This window comes from Oncorhynchus kisutch, linkage group LG29 (genome assembly GCF_002021735.2).
Source record: "Oncorhynchus kisutch isolate 150728-3 linkage group LG29, Okis_V2, whole genome shotgun sequence".
Classification (NCBI taxonomy): Eukaryota; Metazoa; Chordata; class Actinopteri; order Salmoniformes; family Salmonidae; genus Oncorhynchus; species Oncorhynchus kisutch.
Genome location: NC_034202.2, coordinates 3,032,049 through 3,057,958, shown reverse-complemented (window position 1 = coordinate 3,057,958; position 25,910 = coordinate 3,032,049). Strand labels below are relative to the sequence as shown.

At 41.7% G+C, this 25,910-nt stretch overlaps 1 protein-coding gene across 2 annotated transcripts in view; it reads right to left on the bottom strand.

Annotated features, from left to right (window-relative positions):
* The window catches only part of LOC109873835 (protein FAM102A), a 63,204-nt gene that overhangs the window by 4,299 nt on the left and 32,995 nt on the right, over nt 1-25,910 (bottom strand). For both annotated transcript variants that reach the window (XR_002252645.2, XM_020465558.2), the window contains exons 3-11: nt 19,069-19,189; nt 17,902-17,931; nt 3,557-3,673; nt 3,134-3,180; nt 2,690-2,862; nt 2,344-2,451; nt 994-1,222; nt 496-620; nt 101-170 (exon numbers count right to left, since the gene is read on the bottom strand). Coding sequence is in view for 1 of the 2 variants with exons in the window: in XM_020465558.2 (XP_020321147.1) it covers nt 101-170; nt 496-620; nt 994-1,222; nt 2,344-2,451; nt 2,690-2,862; nt 3,134-3,180; nt 3,557-3,673; nt 17,902-17,931; nt 19,069-19,189 (1,020 nt within the window). In the remaining variant the exon portion in view is untranslated. The remainder of the gene's footprint in view (nt 1-100; nt 171-495; nt 621-993; nt 1,223-2,343; nt 2,452-2,689; nt 2,863-3,133; nt 3,181-3,556; nt 3,674-17,901; nt 17,932-19,068; nt 19,190-25,910) is intronic.

The following is a 25,910-nucleotide window of genomic DNA, read 5'->3' as shown; positions in this document are numbered from 1 at the left end:
GAGGAAGGGGTTCATTTCTTTATTTTATTACCTTAAAAAGTGATATGTTCTTGATCCTCATAACATACTGTACACAGATCATCTTGTATGCACAAATCACCTGTTTCCCAGTTGTATCCCACTCAGGGCTGTAGTCCCATCTTTGCTGACAAACAGTCTGAGGTTGCTGTCTGTGTGTGGAAGCAGGAATGAAAGACAAGAAAGAGAGAGATGGCACACAGAGGGATAAAATAGTGAGAAGAAGAGCGAGAAGCACAACGTTATCACTGTGTGGTCATGCTCAATGTTGTCATATTCTATGAGCTATTCCATCAACACAATTGGCCCAGAGTCGTCCGGGTTAGGGTTTGGCTGGGGTAGGCCATCATTGTAAATAAGAATTTGTTCTTAACTGGCTTGCCTAGTTCAATAAAGTTAAAAACAATATACAAAATAAATACACAATCTTCACAACTAGTCTTCACCGTTCCATCATGGCTACTCCCCTCCACATACCTTCTTTATGGTTGTTGACATCAGCAAAGTTCTGGCTCTGGATGATCTTGTCCACAATGTCGTCGGCGTCGATGCGCGTGTCGTCCACCCAGGTGGGGTGGCTTTCCACAGAGTCCTTCTTCCTCCTGGCAGGTCACATGACATGGTTACCCAACAACACCTGATCGAGGCTCTCTCAGTCATCAGTGATTGTGGTGCAGTTAACCAGTAACACCTGAGCAAGGCTATTACTGTCAAATACTTTTTAGGTCGTAGTCGTCTCATTATATGACATGTCAAATACTGTTCTTTGACGCGCATCTATTTGACACGGTATGCCGAAACAGGGTTCGATACTGTGAAAAGTAACCAGCAACCCAGCAACAGATTGGATATTTGGGAATAAATGTAATGACCTCGAAAAATATAAATGTGTGTCTGTGTGTTTGTATGTGTGTTTGTATGTGTGGTGTGCGTTTGTGTCTGTGTCTGTCTATGTGTGCGTGTGCTGTGGCTTGCCTGGAGGATCTATTGGAGAGCAGGACAGGCCGTAGGGGCCGTATGGGTCTCTCAGGCTTGGTGCCTGGCTCTCCTGGTGTCTGGGGGTCTGCTGCGAGGGGATGGGCGAAGACGTGGGGGGTCTGGGTAGGGGTGCCCAGGCTCCCGGAGGTACTGCTGCTGGTTGAGGCATTGCGGCGGTGGGTGAGGTCTGTCAAGCTGGAGGAGAGAGAGTGTTCCGTGCTGTAGCCTGGGAGAGAAGGGGAGGGCATACAAGTATATTAGACCCCCAGACACACACTGTGCATGCACATACAGCATACACACACAGGATTGTCATATAACTCTATGACAGGTATTATGTATGCATCATTCTCCTCCCCAGTCATGAAATCAAGGAGTCTTTTAGATCAACTCAATCAAACCATATTGAGTTAGTCCAAGGCTAAGATGAACACCCTGACTTACATTTTTACATTTAGCAGACGCTCTTATCCAAAGTTACTTTTGTGCATTCATCTTATGAAAGCTGGGCGAGAGAACCACATATCACAGACGTAGCAAGTACATTTTCCCTCAATGAAGTAGTAGTTGTCATGTCTTGTCATATTATGTCTTGTTCCTGTTCTTTCTCTTCACTCTGTCTCCCTCTGCTGGTCGTATTAGGCTACCTTCTCTTTCTCTCCTCCTCCAGCTGTTCCTCATCTCCTCTAACTACCTCGTTCACCCTTTTCCCACCTGTTCCCTTTTTCCCTCTGATTAGGTCTCTATTTCTCTCTCTGTTCCTGCTTCTTTCCTTGTCAGATTCTCGTTTGAGTTTCTCATGCCAGAACCAAACTATCGTCTTGTTTGCTTCACCCTTGTCCCATCCTGTTGGAATCTGCCTGTTCTTCTGATGCTACGTGTGATCAGGTACCTCTGTCCGCTACGACCCGCGCCTACCCAGAGAGACCAGCAGTCTGTCGCCGCAACCCAGCTATTCTCCTCTGCTGCTAAGAAGGGGACTCTTTAGTAAATATCAGAAGGACTTTCTGTTTCATTTGTCGCCCTCTCTGAGGGTTGTCTATTTTGCCATTTTCTACATTAAAGGACTCTGTTTTTGTTAAATCGCTTTTGGGTCCTCACTCAAGTGCACAACAGTAGTTATAAAGAAAGTCAGTGCATTTGGGGGGGGGGACTTGAGTAGCTATGGCCCTGTGGCAACATGCTCCAGGGCAGAAATTCCCCTTGGTACAGATCTACAATCAGCTTCCCCTCCACCAATCCTAACCTTAACCATTAGTGGGGAAAATGACAATCTGATCCAAGATCAGAGCCTAGGGGCCACTTCACTCTACTCCTGCCAACATACACAATAGTAAGTTAACTGACCTGACATCTTGCTCTGCTGGCTGGCGTAGCTGGAGTTACGGGAGTGTCCTGTGTGAAACACTTCATCTGGGCTGGACAGGTTCTGTTCCAACTGCTCCCTAGGTAGACCTGGAGCCACAACACACAAGATGATGTTAGCTTCTGTGGCATGAAATTCAACAAATGGTGTCCCACATGGACAACAGGAGAGTCAACTTATTTAAAAATACACAAATAAAGGATTACATAGATAATACATAGATAATAAATTAAAGTGAAAATCTGCATTGGGTATATATGTTTTTGTTTGAACTGAAGATTGCCCTTTAATAAAGTTTCAGCAATCAGATGTGATTCACTGTCGTACCAGAGTTGAGAGGAACTGAGGGGAGTCTGGGTTTGAGGGGCCGTCCTGATGATGTCCTGGTGACGCCCCCTGGGGGAGGGTTATAGTTGGCATCGGTGCCCTCGCCCTTACAGTCCAGCTGCAGGGAGGGGTCCTGGCCCGGGATAGAGACGGACTTGGCCGTGCTGGGGGGCCTACAGGATCAAAGGTCAAATAAAAATAAACCATTCAATCATTTCATAGTTGTATTATGAAGTAATCATAGTAAGCACTAAATACACATATTAATTGGATCATATTTTATATCATTTTAACCAAGAGCCCCAAAAGACAGAAAAGACAATGAATGAGGAAAACTCTTTGGGATGAGAGTGAAAGGAGGAAATCCTGACTATCCAGAATCTGAGGTGACTTATTTTATGATATCAATTTTGGCCAAAAGGTGGCGCCAGAGGTCCAACTCACGTTTTAAAGCAGGGATCCCCTGACAAAAGTGTGATTCCAATAGTAACCTAGAAAAAAGACAACATTATAATTATTATCATACATCATCTTTATTGATATTATTGTAAAATGTTACAACAGAACACTTTAACTAGTGTTTTTCCCCCCTCATTGCATTCAAAACTACAGCACGTATGGTAGCTAAAAACTGTCAGGTTAAAAATAAGCCAAAAGAGTGGCCCCTGGCAAGATCAGTCTATTCATCCATTCACTGTGCTAATAACTGTCCACTCTAAATGCCTAGTGGGAAAGCTAACCGTTCATTCAACCTGAACACTTCCTGAACAAATCTCAGCATGGCCTTGATCTCTCTGTGCAGAGTGCAGAGGACATGTCTTTGCACATGGGGCTTCGATGAGCTCATCTGAACGTGTGTGTGGTTACCTTGAGAATGGAGTTATCCTGTCGAGTGTTCTTGGTATCGTAGCCCTCGAGAATACAGCAGTGCACGGTGGAGCCTGAGCCAGCAAACTCTGCCATGTTGAGGTCAGCAAAGCCCAGCTGCAGGGAGGGTGAAAGAGAGAGAGAAACAGAGAGAGAGAGAAAGGGAGAAGAGAGAGGGAAGAAAGAGAGATGATGATGATGATAACAAATTGTGTATAGAAAATCTGTATACTGTTATCAGAATAGAATGTCAATTCTCTGGTATACCGGTACTCATGTGGTTACCAACTATCCATTAAATACACCTGCCCCCATTGTAATAAGGCTTTCCCTTGCTATTGCTGTACTTAGGCATGCTTCCTTTCAGTGTGAGATGGGTGGTTTCAAACCAGCTCCCCAATGAGACTGGCGCATACACACATCATGCATTTTGAATAAGCATGACGTGTATTCTCGCTTTCGGCATGCCATTCCAGTATTTTTACTCTACTGGGTGGGAGGTGAGCGAGGGGCTAACACACACCACCCCCCCAAAGAGCCGTTACATAACTATCCATGTGAGGCTGGCGAGGTCACCCAATCGTGAAGCCTCTCACTCGATTAGGGACAACTAGTGCTCCCTCACCTACTTCTCTCAGTCTCCTCTCTTCTTCCCTTTTTCTCTCTGTCCCCTTATCTCCCTATTCTCTCTCTCCTTCTTCTATCCATTTAATCTCCCCCTCTCTTTTCTCTCTCAGCCTCCAGCCAATCCAGAAGAACACAAATATGCCATAACATAATATGTGACCAGCCAGCAAAACCATTGCTGACAGGATATGGTGCTGTTGTAGCGTTGGTTCAACTAGGAGGGAATTACAGCAGGATTTCAACAGCAGACTTTACGTATAGAGGCTTAAGATTTTCCTGCTAGTTGTTGTCTTCGCTATTCCATATTGATTCGTTTAGCATTCAGGAATCGACTCACTCAAATCTTAATCAATCTCAAAACTGATCCGGAGGTCTTTATAATAATGGTATATTGGCTTAAATGAATGTTCCACTCCAAAGATGATGTTCAGTGGAGAGATAGTCAATATACAAAACGACTAAGTCACTAAATGCAGCCCCAAACATTGTGACAACATTCACAACCACTACACAAACAAGCACAATCTTGGGTAAACATGACACTGACCTTTTTACTGTTTCCCTGACAACGTAGAGCCTTTGAAGTCATGTGACTACCTCCCTAGTGACAAGACTACGCAATTTGGCGTCATGGTTGCTTATGAGACCACATCAGACACCGAAACCATGATAGAAAGTTCATTGTAGGTCCTCTTCTAGGCCTTAGTCTTATTGTATACAATATAACGCTCATCATGTCTATTAAAGAAACGTATTTGGGTATAAAAAAATATGAATAAAAGTTGTTAGGTGTCATATCCTGACAGAAATAGTTATTAATGATATCTGTCATGCTTACGACAGTGTAAAGATGTATTTATGACTAGCAAATACAGCAAATACAGCCAATACAGTAAATACAGTAAATACAGTAAATACAGTAAATACAGCAAATACAGCAAATACAGCCAATACAGTAAATACAGTAAATACAGTAAATACAGCAAATACAGTAAATACAGTGAATACAGCCAATACAGTAAATACAGTAAATACAGTAAATACAGCCAATACAGTAAATACAGTAAATACAGTAAATACAGCCAATACAGTAAATACAGTAAATACAGTAAATACAGCCAATACAGTAAATACAGTAAATACAGTAAATACAGTAAATACAGCCAATACAGTAAATACTAAATACAGTAAATACAGTAAATACAGCAAATACAGCCAATACAGTAAATACTAAATACAGTAAATACAGTAAATACAGCAAATACAGCCAATACAGTAAATACAGCCAATACAGTAAATACAGTAAATACAGTAAATACAGCCAATACAGTAAATACAGCAAATACAGTAAATACAGCCAATACAGTAAATACAGTAAATACAGTAAATACAATAAATACAGCCAATACAGCCAATACAGTAAATACAGCAAATACAGTAAATACAGTAAATACAGCCAATACAGCAAATACAGCAAATACAGCCAATACAGTAAATACAGCAAATACAGCAAATACAGTAAATACAGCAAATACAGCCAATACAGCAAATACAGCCAATACGGTAAATACAGCAAATACAGCAAATACAGTAAATACAGCAAATACAGTAAATACAGCAAATACAGCAAATACAGCCAATACAGCAAATACAGCAAATACAGCCAATACAGTAAATACAGTAAATACAGCAAATACAGTAAATACAGCAAATACAGCAAATACAGTAAATACAGTAAATACAGCCAATACAGCAAATACAGCAAATACAGCCAATACAGTAAATACAGCAAATACAGCAAATACAGTAAATACAGCAAATACAGCCAATACAGTAAATACAGTAAATACAGTAAATACAGTAAATACAGTAAATACAGCCAATACAGTAAATACTAAATACAGTAAATACAGTAAATACAGCAAATACAGCCAATACAGTAAATACTAAATACAGTAAATACAGTAAATACAGCAAATACAGCCAATACAGTAAATACAGCCAATACAGTAAATACAGTAAATACAGTAAATACAGCCAATACAGTAAATACAGCAAATACAGTAAATACAGCCAATACAGTAAATACAGTAAATACAGTAAATACAATAAATACAGCCAATACAGCCAATACAGTAAATACAGCAAATACAGTAAATACAGTAAATACAATAAATACAGCCAATACAGTAAATACAGCAAATACAGCAAATACAGTAAATACAGTAAATACAGCAAATACAGCCAATACAGTAAATACAGTAAATACAGCAAATACAGTAAATACAATAAATACAGCCAATACAGTAAATACAGCAAATACAGTAAATACAGTAAATACAATAAATACAGCCAATACAGTAAATACAGCAAATACAGCAAATACAGTAAATACAGTAAATACAGCGAATACAGCCAATACAGCAAATACAGCAAATACAGCCAATACAGTAAATACAGCAAATACAGCAAATACAGTAAATACAGCAAATACAGTAAATACAGCAAATACAGCCAATACAGCAAATACAGCAAATACAGCAAATACAGCAAATACAGCCAATACAGCCAATACAGTAAATACAGCAAATACAGTAAATACAGTAAATACAGCAAATACAGCAAATACAGTAAATACAGTAAATACAGTAAATACAGCTTCACTTTTTCCACTTTATTCAATCAAATCAAATCAAATCAAATCAAATTTATTTATATAGCCCTTCGTACATCAGCTGATATCTCAAAGTGCTGTACAGAAACCCAGCCTAAAACCCCAAACAGCAAGCAATGCAGGTGGAGAAGCACAGTGGCTAGGAAAAACTCCCTAGAAAGGCCAATACCTAGGAAGAAACCTAGAGAGGAACCAGGCTATGTGGGGTGGCTAGTCCTCTTCTGGCTGTGCCGGGTGGAGATTATAACAGAACATGGTCAAGATGTTCAATGTTCATAAATGACCAGCATGGTCGAATAATAATAAGGCAGAACAGTTGAAACTAGAGCAGCAGCACAGTCAGGTGGAAGTTGAAACTGGAGCAGCAGCATGGCCAGGTAGACTGGGGACAGCAAGGAGTCATCATGTCAGGTAGTCCTGGGGCATGGTCCTAGGGCTCAGGTCAGTTGAAACTGGAACAGCAGCATGGCCAGGTGGACTGGGGACAGCAAGGAGTCATCATGTCAGGTAGTCCTGGGGCATGGTCCTAGGGCTCAGGTCCTCCGAGAGAGAGAAAGAAAGAGAGAAGGAGAGAATTAGAGAACGCACACTTAGATTCACACAGGACACCGAATAGGACAGGAGAACTACTCCAGATATAACAAACTGACCCCAGCCCCCCGACACATAAACTACTGCAGCATAAATACTGGAGGCTGAGACAGGAGGGGTCAGGAGACACTGTGGCCCCATCCGAGGACACCCCCGGACAGGGCCAAACAGGAAGGATATAACCCCACCCACTTTGCCAAAGCACAGCCCCCACACCACTAGAGGGATATCTTCAACCACCAACTTACCATCCTGAGACAAGGCTGAGTATAGCCCACAAAGATCTCCGCCACGGCACAACCCAAGGGGGGGGGGGGCGCCAACCCAGACAGGATGACCACAACAGTGAATCAACCCACTCAGGTGACGCACCCCCTCCAGGGACAGCATGAGAGAGCCCCAGCAAGCCAGTGACTCAGCCCCTGTAATAGGGTTAGAGGCAGAGAATCCCAGTGGAAAGAGGGGAACCGGCCAGGCAGAGACAGCAAGGGCGGTTCGTTGCTCCAGAGCCTTTCCGTTCACCTTCCCACTCCTGGGCCAGACTACACTCAATCATATGACCCACTGAAGAGATGAGTCTTCAGTAAAGACTTAAAGGTTGAGACCGAGTTTGCGTCTCTGACATGGGTAGGCAGACCGTTCCATAAAAATGGAGCTCTATAGGAGAAAGCCCTGCCTCCAGCTGTTTGCTTAGAAATTCTAGGGACAATTAGGAGGCCTGCGTCTTGTGACCGTAGCGTACGTATAGGTATGTACGGCAGGACCAAATCAGAGAGATAGGTAGGAGCAAGCCCATGTAATGCTTTGTAGGTTAGCAGTAAAACCTTGAAATCAGCCCTTGCTTTGACAGGAAGCCAGTGTAGAGAGGCTAGCACTGGAGTAATATGATCAAATTTTTTGGTTCTAGTCAGGATTCTAGCAGCCGTATTTAGCACTAACTGAAGTTTATTTAGTGCTTTATCCGGGTAGCCGGAAAATAGAGCATTGCAGTAGTCTAACCTAGAAGTGACAAAAGCATGGATTAATTTTTCTGGATGGATTAATTTTCAATGTCACCTAATTAATGGTCATTAGTCGGTAAGTGTGACTCACCACAGTTTAAGGATACGTATGGTGACCACAGGCGAAAGACCATGGGTAGATAATTAGCTTTCTAGCAGAAAGCAACTTTAAAACTAGATTGGGACTAAATGCACTCAACACACTCATAATCTTGTCATAGCAATACAGTCGAGACGCCAAATTATTTGGTTGAAGTTCGACTGACTCATGGTCACCACCAGTAAAAGTACTGTATTCATTTTTTTCACATATGTTTTTTACACCCCCAGACTTTTGCCTTTGAGGGCTTTAATCAACCAGTCTGGCCAGTCATCTAAACTGTGAGTCACATTAGAATCAACATATTATCCTACTTGTTCAGAAGACAAGGTTTCACAACCAATGTGCGGATCAAATACCTTTTCTCATTGGATCCACAATAGTTGTATGTATTGGAGCATTTTCATTCACAAACTGTTAGCTTTGTATCTTCGCACAGACACAGCCACTCCATCTCTGACACACATCTCTGGGCTGGAGTGCCATGAGTCTGAGTGACAAGCTAGACTACTGTTAGTTGGACAGACATTGTCCTGTACCACCAAGAGGAAGCAGGACTGGGCAAACACATCAGAACTTACAGAACTAATAGTCCTTTTCCACAGTCATCTTCCTCTTGCCCTCTGTGTCAAACACCTACAGACCCAGAGATGCCAAAGTCCTCCTATACTCCCCTGCCACAGGCCCTGCGGCTAGTGAATTGCAGAGCAAGCTGACCGAGGGTATTATTATCTCTCTCTTTATCTCTAATCAAATCTAATTTTACTTGTCACATACACATGTTTAGCAGATTTTATTACGGGTGTAGCAAAATGCTTGTGTTTCTAGCTCCAACAGTGCAGTAGTATCTAACAATTCACAACAATACACACAACATAAAACCTTTCTTCTCTCTCTCTCTCTCTGCTAATTCAGAGGACATTCCGGTCCAGTGCCTTTTTCCCGGATGAACGGGATCAGCAAATATGGAGGAAACAAGGGGGACAGGGAAGCACAATCTCAATGATAACATCCACACAGACACAGGCAGGCAGAGACGCAGGCCAACACACACATCACACGCACACACACACACACAAGCATGCACACACACACACAAGCATGCACACACACACACACACACACACACACACACACACACACACACACACACACACACACACACACACACACACACACACACACAAGCATGCACACATTTCCTTCTTTAATGGACAAGGCGAGGTCCATGTCCAAACACTTTCCTCTTAGATAAAGAAACGGGTGCCTTAAGGCCACCAGTCACATGCCTTTTCAATAATCAGCACTAGAATCATGATTGGCCTCTGCCCTGTCTCTTCCCAATATGAGTGCTTCCCAGTTCCCATGCACTGTCTTCAATGTCAAAAAAGACTATCCATTTTCCTACTAAACAGTGTGTGGCAATAGACTAAAGATGTTATAATATCTTAATGCAGTACTTCTTCTGAAGCACAAGTATAGACACTATGAATAGGCTACTACCATATGTCAGTCATTTCTAGAAATCCGAAGGGCCTGTTGGTAATGGTGGCACTATCCACAGACTTAGTTACAGTTTTGACTGGATAGAATAGAGCTTATTTAAAATGGACTTTTCGTAGCAGGTAAGGGGAACTTACGCAGCAGGTTAGAAGAATAAAAGTAAGGAGAATTAGGTTAGGGTTAGCAAAAATGCTATATTTTCCAACTTCAATTTGACATGAGCTGTATCCAATCCAGACATCACCCTTAGTTACCTGTGTTAATCACTGGCTGGGTTACTTGGTAGGTCACACCTACAAACTTAGGTCAGGGTCACCGAAGCTAAAAAGGTACTTCACACAGTTTACTGTCAACTAGTGGAAACCCTATAAACTATAAACACTATGGATGGAAAATAAGGCAGGGAAAAAGTAGTCCATGTCACTGTCCTATTTTCCCAACATCCCCAAAAGTCCCATCCTGTGTCACAATGTTTTGTCACATGTATGTCATACTACAGTTAGTTGGCTTGAGCTCTGGACCTAATGTACAATGACCTTTCTTTTACCACCGCGGTTTTACCATTATTGAGGCTGTAAAATGTACTGTAAAACACTGTTCCAGATATACTGTACAAATGGTGTGCCAACGGGTGTGCCAACCAAACGGGCATCCACACAAACACTGTTCCAGATATACTGTACAAATGGTGTGCCAACGGGTGTGCCAACCAAACGGGCATCCACACAAACACTGTTCCAGATATACTGTACAAATGGTGTGCCAACTGGTGTGCCAACCAAACGGGCATCCACACAAACACTGTTCCAGATATACTGTACAAATGGTGTGCCAACTGGTGTGCCAACCAAACGGGCATCCACACAAACACTGTTCCAGATATACTGTACAAATGGTGTGCCAACTGGTGTGCCAACCAAACGGGCATCCACACAAACACTGTTCCAGATATACTGTACAAATGGTGTGCCAACTGGTGTGCCAACCAAACGGGCATCCACACAAACACTGTTCCAGATATACTGTACAAATGGTGTGCCAACTGGTGTGCCAACCAAACGGGCATCCACACAAACACTGTTCCAGATATACTGTACAAATGGTGTGCCAACTGGTGTGCCAACCAAACGGGCATCCACACAAACACTGTTCCAGATATACTGTACAAATGGTGTGCCAACTGGTGTGCCAACCAAACGGGCATCCACACAAACACTGTTCCAGATATACTGTACAAATGGTGTGCCAACTGGTGTGCCAACCAAACGGGCATCCACACAAACACTGTTCCAGATATACTGTACAAATGGTGTGCCAACTGGTGTGCCAACCAAACGGGCATCTACACAAACACTGTTCCAGATATACTGTACAAATGGTGTGCCAACGGGTGTGCCAACCAAACGGGCATCCACACAAACACTGTTCCAGATATACTGTACAAATGGTGTGCCAACTGGTGTGCCAACCAAACGGGCATCCACACAAACACTGTTCCAGATATACTGTACAAATGGTGTGCCAACTGGTGTGCCAACCAAACGGGCATCCACACAAACACTGTTCCAGATATACTGTACAAATGGTGTGCCAACTGGTGTGCCAACCAAACGGGCATCCACACAAACACTGTTCCAGATATACTGTACAAATGGTGTGCCAACTGGTGTGCCAACCAAACGGGCATCCACACAAACACTGTTCCAGATATACTGTACAAATGGTGTGCCAACTGGTGTGCCAACCAAACGGGCATCCACACAAACACTGTTCCAGATATACTGTACAAATGGTGTGCCAACTGGTGTGCCAACCAAACGGGCATCCACACAAACACTGTTCCAGATATACTGTACAAATGGTGTGCCAACTGGTGTGCCAACCAAACGGGCATCCACACAAACACTGTTCCAGATATACTGTACAAATGGTGTGCCAACTGGTGTGCCAACCAAACGGGCATCCACACAAACACTGTTCCAGATATACTGTACAAATGGTGTGCCAACTGGTGTGCCAACCAAACGGGCATCCACACAAACACTGTTCCAGATATACTGTACAAATGGTGTGCCAACTGGTGTGCCAACCAAACGGGCATCCACACAAACACTGTTCCAGATATACTGTACAAATGGTGTGCCAACTGGTGTGCCAACCAAACGGGCATCCACACAAACACTGTTCCAGATATACTGTACAAATGGTGTGCCAACGGGTGTGCCAACCAAACGGGCATCCACACAAACACTGTTCCAGATATACTGTACAAATGGTGTGCCAACGGGTGGGCCAACCAAACGGGCATCCACACAAACACTGTTCCAGATATACTGTACAAATGGTGTGCCAACTGGTGTGCCAACCAAACGGGCATCCACACAAACACTGTTCCAGATATACTGTACAAATGGTGTGCCAACTGGTGTGCCAACCAAACGGGCATCCACACAAACACTGTTCCAGATATACTGTACAAATGGTGTGCCAACTGGTGTGCCAACCAAACGGGCATCCACACAAACACTGTTCCAGATATACTGTACAAATGGTGTGCCAACTGGTGTGCCAACCAAACGGGCATCCACACAAACACTGTTCCAGATATACTGTACAAATGGTGTGCCAACTGGTGTGCCAACCAAACGGGCATCCACACAAACACTGTTCCAGATATACTGTACAAATGGTGTGCCAACTGGTGTGCCAACCAAAACGGGCATCCACACAAACACTGTTCCAGATATACTGTACAAATGGTGTGCCAACTGGTGTGCCAACCAAACGGGCATCCACACAAACACTGTTCCAGATATACTGTACAAATGGTGTGCCAACTGGTGTGCCAACCAAACGGGCATCCACACAAACACTGTTCCAGATATACTGTACAAATGGTGTGCCAACTGGTGTGCCAACCAAACGGGCATCCACACAAACACTGTTCCAGATATACTGTACAAATGGTGTGCCAACTGGTGTGCCAACCAAACGGGCATCCACACAAACACTGTTCCAGATATACTGTACAAATGGTGTGCCAACTGGTGTGCCAACCAAACGGGCATCCACACAAACACTGTTCCAGATATACTGTACAAATGGTGTGCCAACTGGTGTGCCAACCAAATGGGCATCCACACAAACACTGTTCCAGATATACTGTACAAATGGTGTGCCAACTGTACAGACACGCCCAAACAGGCATCCACACAAACGTAGTGGAGCCTTCAATTTTGTGCAGATATGGGTTATTCATTTTAAAATAAATTCTAAATATAGTTGCTTTATTTATTGTCCTGTCATGATGGAACGGTTCCCAACCCTATACCCTAGACACTCACCTGAGCGAACCACACACTACGGAGAAGTCCATGTTTGTTTTATAGTCCTACTGCAAGTAGCCGATACGCAGCCAAGACAGAAAGAGTAACACGGTCAGAGACCCACTAAAGCAGCACTGGCACCTCAACAGTCTGCGCCTGCCTGGCAGGGTCCAACAAAGCCAAAGCCCCCAGATGGGTGAGAATAATATGCAAGGAATTTATCAAAGCTGCTAATGAAAACCTTGATGATCAACAATGTCAAATGTTTTACTGAGTTACAGTTCATATAAGGGAATGAGTCAATTGAAATAAATAAATCATATCAAATCACATTTTATTTGTCACATACACATGGTTAGCAGATGTTAATGCGAGTGTAGCGAAATGCTTGTGATTCTAGTTCCGACCAGTTATAACCAACAAGTAATCTAACAATTTCACAACAACTACCTTATACACACATGTAAAGGAATGAATAAGAATATGTACATAAAAATATATGGATGAACGATGGCCGAACGGCATAGGCAAGATGCAGTAGATGGTATAGAATACAGTATATACATATGAGATAAGTAATGTAGGGTATGTAAACATTATACACTGCTCAAAAAAATAAAGGGAACACTAAAATAACACATCCTAGATCTGAATGAATGAAATATTCTTATTAAATACTTTTTTCTTTACATACAGTGGGGCAAAAACGTATTTAGTCAGCCACCAATTGTGCAAGTACTCCCACTTAAAAAGATGAGAGAGGCCTGTAATTTTCATCATAGGTACACTTCAACTATGACAGACAAAAGGAGGGAAAAAAATCCAGAAAATCACATTGTAGGATTTTTTATGAACTTATTTGCAAATTATGGTGGAAAATAAGTATTAGTCATATCACAGTTTACCTATTTGCTTATGGCTTTGCCTACACCTAGCGAACAGTTTTTTTTTAATTATATGAGCCAATAATCGAAAGTTTGTTGCAATTTCAGTTTAACCCACCAGGAAAGACAGAACAAATATTAGAGCAACTATGATGGTTAAACTCAAATATACAGATGTATATATATAAATATATACATTTTTAATTCTAAATAAAATTGTATAATCTTTGTAAATTATAAATAAATAGGACATGTGGAGTGCAGTGCAGCTAACAAAATGGAAATGACTGCTCTACCCAAATTACAACCAATTAATTATGGCATTAGCACAAAAGAGAGGCAAGTGGACGGGGGAAAAGTAAGGACCTTGCCTGTCGACCCTGCATTAAATCCCCAAATTGGTAAAAGAAAGTTGTGTCAAATAGAAAAGTATACCAGTTTCATTAAAGGACAAAAAAATGGACAGCTGTGCCATATAGAAATAAACAAAATAGTTGGGAAGAGATTTGATGTACCAATTCCATGGGACATGGTTTGTGAACTGATACACAAAATAATGCTGTATTCAAAACCTTTCAGTTTAAATTATTATACAAAATTCTTGCAACCAATAGAATATATATATATATACAGTGCCTTGCGAACGTATTCGGCCCCCTTGAACTTTGCGACCTTTTGCCACATTTCAGGCTTCAAACATAAAGACATAAAACTGTATTTTTTTGTGAAGAATCAACAACAAGTGGGACACAATCATGAAGTGGAACGACATTTATTGGATATTTCAAACTTTTTTAACAAATCAAAAACTGAAAAATTGGGCGTGCAGAATTATTCATCCCCTTTACTTTCAGTGCAGCAAACTCTCTCCAGAAGTTCAGTGAGGATCTCTGAATGATCCAATGTTGACCTAAATGACTAATGATGATAAATACAATCCACCTGTGTGTAATCAAGTCTCCGTATAAATGCACCTGCACTGTGATAGTCTCAGAGGTCCGTTAAAAGCGCAGGGAGCATCATGAAGAACAAGGAACACACCAGGCAGGTCCGAGATACTGTTGTGAAGAAGTTTAAAGCCGGATTTGGATACAAAAAGATTTCCCAAGCTTTAAACATCCCAAGGAGCACTGTGCAAGCGATAATATTGAAATGGAAGGAGTATCAGACCACTGCAAATCTACCAAGACCTGGCCGTTCCTCTCAACTTTCAGCTCATACAAGGAGAAGACTGATCAGAGATGCAGCCAAGAGGCCCATGATCACTCTGGATGAACTGCAGAGATCTACAGCTGAGGTGGGAGACTCTGTCCATAGGACAACAATCAGTCGTATATTGCACAAATCTGGCCTTTATGGAAGAGTGGCAAGAAGAAAGCCATTTCTTAAAGATATCCATAAAAAGTGTCGTTTAAAGTTTGCCACAAGCCACCTGGGAGACACACCAAACTTGTGGAAGAAGGTTCTCTGGTCAGTTGAAACCAAAATTGAACTTTTTGGTCAACAATGCAAAACGTTATGTTTGGCGTAAAAGCAACACTGCTCATCACCCTGAACACACCATCCCCACTGTCAAACATGGTGGTGGCAGCATCATGGTTTGGGCCTGCTTTTCTTCAGCAGGGACAGGGAAGATGGTTAAAATTGATGGGAAGATGGATGGAGCCAAATACAGGACCATTCTGGAAGAAAACCTGATGGAGTCTGCAAAAGACCTGAGACTGGGACGGAGATTTGTCTTCCAACAAGACAATGATCCAAAACATAAAGCAAAATCTACAATGGAATGGTTCAAAAATAAACATATCCAGGTGTTAGAATGGCCAAGTCAAAGTCCAGACCTGAATCCAATCGAGAATCTGTGGAAAGAACTGAAAACTGCTGTTCACAAATGCTCTCCATCCAACCTCACTGAGCTCGAGCTGTTTTGCAAGGAGGAATGGGAAAAAATGTCAGTCTCTCGATGTGCAAAACTGATAGAGACATACCCCAAGTGACTTACAGCTGTAATCGCAGCAAAAGGTGGCGCTACAAAGTATTAACTTAAGGGGGCTGAATAATTTTGCACGCCCAATTTTTCAGTTTTTGATTTGTTAAAAAAGTTTGAAATATCCAATAAATGTCGTTCCACTTCATGATTGTGTCCCACTTGTTGTTGATTCTTCACAAAAAAATACAGTTTTATATCTTTATGTTTGAAGCCTGAAATGTGGCAAAAGGTCGCAAAGTTCAAGGGGGCCGAATACTTTCGCAAGGCACTGTATATGGGGATACATCCATCCCAGCGTTGCAGATTTTGCTGCGAAGAGACAGAATCATTAGATAATTTGTTTTGGTACTGTCCATATGTAGCTTGTTTTTGGTCGCAGGTTCAGGAATGGCTGAAGAATTGCAACATTTACCTGGAGCTAACTCTGCAAATAGCACTGCTGGGTCATTTAAAAAGTCATAGTCAATCGATTCAATTATATAATAATGTTTATCATTAATTTAAAATCAATTATATAATAATGTTTAAAAATATAATGCAAATATAAATACAAATAGATAGATGGGAGGGAGGGGTTGAGTGGAGCTGAAGGGGGGGACTAAAAATAATAATAAGATAACTAATGTAAAATATACTGGGTCTGTAAAATGTATATAGGTTCAGAGCTTTTGTGAAACAGCACAGTTGAAAAATATATGTCAAATAAAAATCTAACTGGATGGTCTGGATGGTCTTCAGCGATATATGGGAGGGGTTGAGAGAGGGATTGGACTAAAAACCAAACAAGATAACCATTGTAAAATATACTGAGTCCATAAAATGTATATAGTATGTATAAATTGGAAGTAGAAGACTAAGCGTTGTTGTCCATTTGTTTACTCCAATTAGGGGACAGGTGGCAGGGTTAGGGGAAAACCCAATCAAAAGCCTGGAACACGTACTCGTTCAAGGGTTTTTCTTTATTTTTACTATTTTCTACATTGTCGAATAATAGTGAAGACATCAAAACTATGAAATAACACATATGGAATCATGTAGTAACCAAAAAAGTGTTAAACAAATCAAAATATATGTGGGAACTCCTTAAAGACTGTTGGAAAAGCATTCCAGGTGAAGCTGGTTGAGAGAATGCAAAGAGTGTGCAAAGCCGTCATCAATGCAAAGGGTGGCTACTTTGAAGAATCTCAAATCTAAAATATATTTTCATTCGTTTTTTTATTTTGTATTTAACCTTTGTTTAACTAAGTCAGTTAAGAACAAATTCTTATTTACAATGACGACCTACCAAAAGGCAAAAGGCCTCCTGCGGGGACTGGAGCCTGGGATTAAAAATGAAGAAAAAAAATACTATATAAATTGCAAATTACATTATTCCATATGTGTTATTTCATAGCTTTGATGTCTTCATTATTATTCTACAATGTAGAAAATAGTTTAAAAAAATTTAAAAAACATGGAATTAGTAGGTGTGTCAAAACCTGACTGGTACCGTATATTTACAAAAAATATATATGGGGTGTTATGGAAATGATGTAGACAATAACATTGATGGAAGCCACAATCTATCAGTAATGTTAAAGCTGATCTACCCGCTAAAGAAAAAGTAGTGTGCTGAAAAATTAGATGGCAACATTTTTTTGTCTTCATACCTTTGAAAACGTCTTTCCTCCTTTAAGCTCCTGCAATGACAAGAAGAAGCAGATTAAATACCTGAAGCACAAACTCATGTGTGCCCTAACACTTTCAGAAGAAACACACTTTCTTTCCTTCTATAGTCTATTCTACAGCATATGACATTAAGTGGCTAGGATTCATATTTCAAGTGCATTCAAACACTAGGAGACTAAACAAATTAAAGGAAGGAACCACTTGAAAAGTTTGATTATAAATGATTGTGTTAATCTTTTCATTCTGAATAATCTTACAGAATGTGGTTTTAACAGTGGGCACTTGTATGCTACACTAGAAGAAAAGGTGCCTTATAAAACCACAAAGTGTATAGCTGAGACGTTAACAACAGTTTACATGCATTACATTATAGTGTCCCCACTCCCTACAGATGAACTGATCTGAGTTCTGAGGACTCCATGTCATAGTAGCAGATACTGAGCTGTGTGATTCTAGTCACACCCTGATCTCCAATCAGTCATTACTGATACAATAAAGGTAGAGTCACTTTTCTCAATCCTCATATTTGCTGATACCATGGTAACACCATAGGGAGGAGTACAGTACAGTAGATCCCGTGTAGCTCAGTTGGTAGAGAAAGGCACTTGCAACACCAGGGTTGTGGGTTTGATTCGCCAGGGCTTGTGGTTTTGGGGGACCAGTACAAAAAAAGTATGAAAATGTCTGCACTCACTCTGGATAAGAGCGTCTGCTAAATGAGTCAAATGTACTGTAGCTAGCATTGTCGCTAATAAGAGCCTAAAGTAAACAACAAAACATATAAAAGGGTCCATAGAACTGACTGCAGAAAATACATTGAAAAACACCTGTCAAAGTTGATCTAGTGTGTAGTAAGTAGGTGTGAAAAGTCTGGGAACGTCTCATTTACATCAGAGTTGGAGATCAAAGTAAGGGAGAAGGCTTCCATTGACAAGGTATGCTTAATACCAGAGTAACTACGGATTCATTTTCTTATAACAGGTTAATAATGTAACATTTTCTCACTGCTGTTTTGCACTAGGAAAATATCTCCTCAATGTTGTCTACACGATACCATTATTTGGTATGGTAAAACACTACACAATGGACAGTGCCATTATTTTGCAGGGTAAATGACTAGAGCAGGGGTTGATGGGAGATGTAGTTACCTTGCGTACAGAAACCCTGCAGATGCATCGGTCCAGGACTCCAGTGGTAGGATTGGCACTCATTTTACAGACAAAGGAGAACTTCTTTTTCCAACGAACACAGTTCTGCTGAACCTCCTCCCTATAAACAGACAGAGATCATCATCACGATCATCATCATCAATCATTATCCTCATTAGAGGTCGACCGATTATGATTTTTCAACGCCGATACCGCTACCGATTATTGGAGGACCAAAAAAGCTAATACCGATTAATCAGCCATTTTTTAAATTTGTAATAATGACAATTACAACAATACTGAATGAACACTTATTTTAACTCAATATATTACATCATTAAAATCAATTTAGCCTCAAGTAAGTAATGAAACGTCTTCAATTTGGTTTAAATAATGCAAAAACAAAGTGTTGGAAAAGAAAGTAAAAGTGCAATATGTGCTATGTAAGAAAGCTAACGTTTCAGTTCCTTGCTCAGAACATGAGAACATATGAAAGCTGGTGGTTCCTTTTAACATGAGTCTTCAATATTCCCAGGTAAGAAGTTTTAGGTTGTAGTTATTATAGGAATTATAGGACTATTTCCCTCTATACCATTCGTATTTCATTAACCTTTGACTATTGGATGTTCTTATAGGCACTTTAGTATTGCCAGTGTAACAGTATAGCTTCCGTCCCTCTCCTCGCTCCTCCCTGGGCTTGAACCTGCAACACAACGACAATTAGCGCACGCTAACTAGCCAGCCATTTCACTTCGGTTACACCAACCTCATCTTGGGAGTTGATAGGCTTGAAGTCATAAACAGCGCAATGCTTGACGCACAATGAAGAGCTGCTGGCAAAACACACGAAAAATGCTGTTTGATTGAATGTTTACGTGCCTGCTTCTGCCTACCATCGCTCAGTCAGATACTTAGATACTTGTATGCTCAGTCAGATTATATGTAACGCAGGACACGCTAGATAATATCTAGTAATATCATCAACCATGTGTAGTTAACTAGTGATTATGATTGATTGTTTTTTATAAGATAAATTTAATGCTAGCTAGCAACTTACCTTGGCTTACTGCATTCGCGTAACAGGCAGCCTCCTTGTGGAGTGCAATGAGAGAGAGGCAGGTCGTTATTGCGTTGGACTAGTTAACTGTAAGGTTGCAAGATTGGATCCCCCGAGCTGACAAGGTGAAAATCTGTCGTTCTGCCCCTGAACAAGGCAGTTAACCCACCGTTCCTAGGCCGTCATTGAAAATAAGAATGTGTTCTTAACTGACTTGCCTAGTTAAATAAAGGTATCAAAATTTTTTAAAATACCGATTTCCGATTGATATGAAAACTTGAAATCGGCCCTAATTAATCGGCCATTCCGATTAATCGGTCGACCTCTAATCCTCATACCATTATCATCGTCAATATTATCAGTTACTCTAGCTCTGTTTTGGGCATCCCTCTGGCCAATGCTTATTGTACAGTACATAATCAAGAGCCAGGCTCAAAAGTACAGCAAATGAAAACCACCTGCTCTGATGTAGCACAGACAGAAGCGGTAACCCATCACAGGGGCTATAAAGCTGAAGCATCTGTTTAGAAAGTTTTCTCACCACCAAATATTGTAGTTAAAGGAAGTCCAGTCGCGGGTAGTGGAAGAGGATGGAACTAGGTGAAACTGGGCCGGCATTCTGCTAATGTCTCATCGATGAAACATCTGATCTCAATACATTTTTCTGCTCCCAAAACTAGAATCTGTTACGAACACAGTGCACAAAGTTTTATAGAATTGATACTTTGCCAGTTTAAAAAAATTGCGTTGTTTGAAGAGGTGCAAGGTCGAATTGAGTTTGTGCACACGCGCACTTCACAGAGGTGGCGTTCTCTGACAGAAATATGCAAATACATGTTACAAAGCGCCAATAGGATCTCACTAGCTCGTGCTTGGCTTTTCCCACCTCCTTGCTTGTTCTGCCTACAAAGCTTCATTTGCTAACATTGTAAATGACACAGATGATCTATCTTGGGTTAGTTATAAATATATTTGGTAATAAAGGGACTATTACACACATCAGATACATTACACTGCCAAAGACAGAGTTCTACTGCTTGGAAAGACCCTTACTTTCAATGCTCAATGCTACTACACTGCCACCAATGACTAACTAGAGAATGAAAACAAAAGTCAGATAGTAAGTGTGTGTGTGTGTGTGTGTGTGTGTGTCTGTGTGTGTGTGTGTGCGTGCATGCTTGGTGCATAGGTATGAAGTTACTTTCTGTATATGATTCCTCTTTTCGATGCCAAACCCACCACTGGTGTGTGTGGCCAAAGAGCTCTATTATCATGCCATCCAACAAATGTAAATTCCTGGAGTTTGCTAGATGGCATTGGCACTTAGATTGGAACTGATTTGTCAATAACAGCTGGTGTGTGATGTCTAATATTAAAGAAGTCTCGAGGTATTGCTCGCCTGAGGTAGAGTACCTTATGATAAGCTGTAGACCACATTATATACCAAGAAAGTTCTCATCTATGTTATTCGTAGCTGTCTATTTACCACCACAGACCGATGCTGGCACTAAGACCGCTCTAAACAAGCTATATAAGGCCATAAGCAAACAAGAAAATGCTCACGCAGAAGCGGCACTCCTAGTGGCCGGGGACTTTAATGCAGGAAAACTTAAATCAGTTTTACCAAATTTTTACCAGCATGTCACATGTGCAACCAGAGGGAAAAAAACTCTAGACCACCTTTACTCCACACACAGAAATGCATACACAGCTCTCCCCTGCCCTCCATTTGGCAAATCTGACCATAATTCTATCTTCCTGATTCCTGCTTACAAGCAAAAACTAAAGCCGGAAGTACCAGTGACTTTCTCAATACGGAAGTGGTCAGATGATGCGGTTGCTATGCTACAGGACTGTTTTGTTGCACAGACTGGAATCTGTTCCGGGATTCATCCAATGGCATTGAGGAGTACACCACCTCAGTCATCGCCTTCATCAATAAGTGCATCGACGACGTCATCCCCACAGTGACCGTACGTACATATCCCAACAAGAAGCCATGGATTACAGGCAGCATCCGCACTGAGATAAAGGCTAGAGCTGCCGCTTTCAAGGAGCAGGACTCTAATCCGGACGCCTATAAGAAATCCTGCTATGCCCTCCGACAAACCATCAAACAGGCAAAGCATCAATACAGGACTAAGATTGAATCCTACTACACCGGCTCTGATGCTCGTCAGATGTGGCAGGGCTTGAAGAATATTACGGACTACAAAGGGAAACCCAGCCGTGAGCTGCCCAGTGGCACGAGCCTACCAGACGAGCTAAATGCCTTTTATGCTCGCTTCGAGGCTAGCATGCAAGTTGTTACGGATGACTGTGTGATAGTGCTCTCGGTAGCCAATGTGAGGAACACCTTTAAACAGGTCAACGTTCACAAAGCCGCGGGGCGATGGATTACCAGGACGTGTATTCAAGGCATGTGCGAACCGACTGGCAAGTGTCTTCACTGACATTTTCAACCTCTCCCTGAGTCTGTAATACAAACATGTTTCAAGCAGACAACCATAGTCCCTGTGTCCAAAGAAGCAAAGGTAACCTGCCTAAATGATTACCGCCCTGTAGCACTCACATTGGTAGCCATGAAGTGCTTTGAAAGGCTGGTCATGGCTCACATCAACAGCATCCTCCCGGATACCCTAGACCCACTCCAATTTGCATACCGTCCCAACAGATCCACAGATGATGCAATCTCAATCACACTACATACCGCCCTTTCTCACCTGGACAAAAGGAACACCTATGTGAGAATGCTGTTCATTGAGTACAGCTCAGCGTTCAACACCATAGGGCCCACGAAGCTCATCACTAAGCTAAGGACCCTGGGACTAAACACCTCCCTCTGCAACTGGATCCTGGACTGGCAGTGTGGTGCCAGGTCAACAACCTCTCCCTCAATGTGAGCAAGACAAAGGAGCTTATCGTGGACTACAGGAAAATGCGAGCCGAACAGGCCCCCATTAACATCAACGTGGCTGTAGTGGACCGGGTCGAGAGTTTCAAGTTCCTTGGTGTCCACATCATCAACAATCTATCATGGTCCAAACACACCAAGACCGTCGTGATGAGTGCACAACAAAACCTTTTCCCCCTCAGGAGACTGAAATATTTGGTATGGGTCCCCAGATCCTCAAAAGGTTCTACAGGTGCACTATCGAGAGCATCTGATCGGTTGCATCACCGCCTAGTATGGCAACTGCTCGGCATCTGACCGTAAGGCGCTACAGAGGGTAGTGCGTATGGCCCAGTACAACAAGCTTCCTGCCATCCAGGACCTATACAATAGGCGGTGTCAGAGGAAAGCCCATAAAATTGTCAGAGACTCTTGTCACCCAAGTCATAAATTGTTTTCTCTGCTACCGTAAGGCAAGTGGTACTGGAGCGCCAAGTCTAGGACCAAAAGGCTCTTTAACAGTTTTCCCCTCAAGCCATAAGACTGCTGAACAATTAATCAAATGGCCACCGTAATATTACATTGACCCCCCCCCTTACTTTTTATTATTTTTTACTTTAGTTAAACTCTTCTTGAACTGCACTGCTGGTTAAGGGCTTATAAGGAAGCAATTCACAATAAGGTCTAAACATGTTGTATTCGGCACATGTGACAAATAAAGTTTGATTTGATTTTGATTTGATGCTGTTGTCAGGTGACATGAAATTAGAACTCTTTGGCCACGCACACCAGTGGTGGGTTGGGCATCGAAAAGAGGCATCATATGCTGGGGAAAAAAACATACCTACTATACAATATGGTGGTGGATCTTTGATGTTATGGAGCTATTTTGCTTCCACTGGTCCTGTGGCTCTGTTAACGTCAATGGCATCATGAACTTTATCCAGTAGGACGTTTTAGCCCAAAACCTGGTTGCCTCAGCCAGGAGACTGAAACTTGGCCGCAATTGGATCTTCCAGCAAGACAAAAAACCCAAGCAGATGACCTCATGGCGCCATGACAACCATGGAACACACAGTAGTCATGAAAAGACAGTAGTGAACGAAAGAAGGAGGAGAAGAAGAAGACTATTTGGTACTACACAACCATCAGGAAATGTAAACTTTCACTACTCCACCTATGTCAGCAGAGTGCTACAAGTTCCCTGTTCATTTAAGTGAGATTTTTTTTGTCAGAGAATCTTTCCCCTTTTGTTTGGTCTAGACTACAGGCAACGTGTCATCAATGTCTCTCTCTGTCTCGGTCTCACAGTCTTCCTCTCTTTCTCTTTCTTTTTCACTTCCTCCTTGAGCTATCCCATGCCTTATAGTTTAACTCAGGAAAGGAAGAGTATAGGGGTTATAAGCTAACACACAACACTAGAAAGAGAGATAGCAGAATTACTGAGCCAAAATGTATTTTCAAATCTTGAGGTAAATTCAGTAATTATAACTTTTTCAGGCCATGGAAACAATTCTAGAATTACACATTGTAAATTAGACAGATTCAACATTCCCTTCATAACCAGCCTGGAGTTCATGGAGCACAAACAACATGGGATCAAATCAAAATGCTCCAAGAGGAAGAGACCAGAGGATGAGGATTATCTCGGTAGGTAGCCTAGTCAGTAGTCAAGGTAGTTCTTAACCCCTAAAATGCTCTAAGGGCAGCTGACCCTGTGTTCCTGCTAAAAATTGTGACTGGGAGCATAGCAAAATATAAATGTCCTTAAATCACTTAAGTACCATTCTATTCTATGTCTCTGTAGTTTAAAAAAAAAGTTTTTTTAATTTAACCAGGCACTATTTTTATATTTGGAAAAATAACGTTCCCAACGTAAACGGCCTATTTCTCAGACCAATATGCATACAATTGACAGATTATAATAGAAAACACTAAAGTTTCCAAAACTGTCAAAATATTGTCTGTGAGTATAACAGAACTGATATTGCAGGCGAAACCTGAGGAAAATCAAACCCGGACGTGGCCTCTATTTTGAAAGCTCCATGTTTCATAGCCTGCCTTCGCTCCATTTAAAGGGATATCAACCAGATTCCTTTTTCTATTGCTTCCTCAAGGTGTCAACAGTCTTTAGACATAGTTTCAGGCTTTTATTTTGAAAAATGAGAGAGAAAGATAACATCGCGTCAGGTGTTCGCATGAGTTTTGCTTGCGCAACAGAGCTTGGGCAGCCATTGTCTCTCCCTCTCCTACTGAAAAAGAGACAGTGCCGGTTGATATACACTACTCAAAAGAATAAAGGGAACACTAAAATAACACATCCTAGATCTGAATGAATGAAATATTCTTATTAAATACTTTTTTCTTTACATAGTTGAATGTGCTGACAACAAAATCACACAAAAATTATCAATGGAAATCAAATGTATCAACCCATGGAGGTCTGGATTTGGAGTCACACTCAAAATTAAAGTGGAAAACCACACTACAGGCTGATCCACCTTTAATGTAATGTCCTTAAAACAAGTCAGGCCCCTTTTTGGGGCCTCCCGGATGGCGCAGTGGTTAAATCAAATCAAATCAAATCAAGGGCGCTGGGTTCACGCCCAGGCTCAGCCGCGACCGGGAGGTGCGTGGGGCGACTCACAATTGGCCTAACGTCGTCCGTGTTAGGGAGGGTTTGGCCGGTAGGGAAATCCTTGTCTCATCGCGCACCAGCGACTAGTTGAGTATCTGGAGCATCAGCATTTGTGGGTTTGATTACAGGTAAAAAATGGCCAGAAACAAAGACTTTCTTCTGAAACTCGTCAGTATATTATTGTTCTGAGAAATGAAGGCTATTCCATGTGAGAAATTGCTGAGAAACTGAAGATTTCGTACAACACCGTGTAC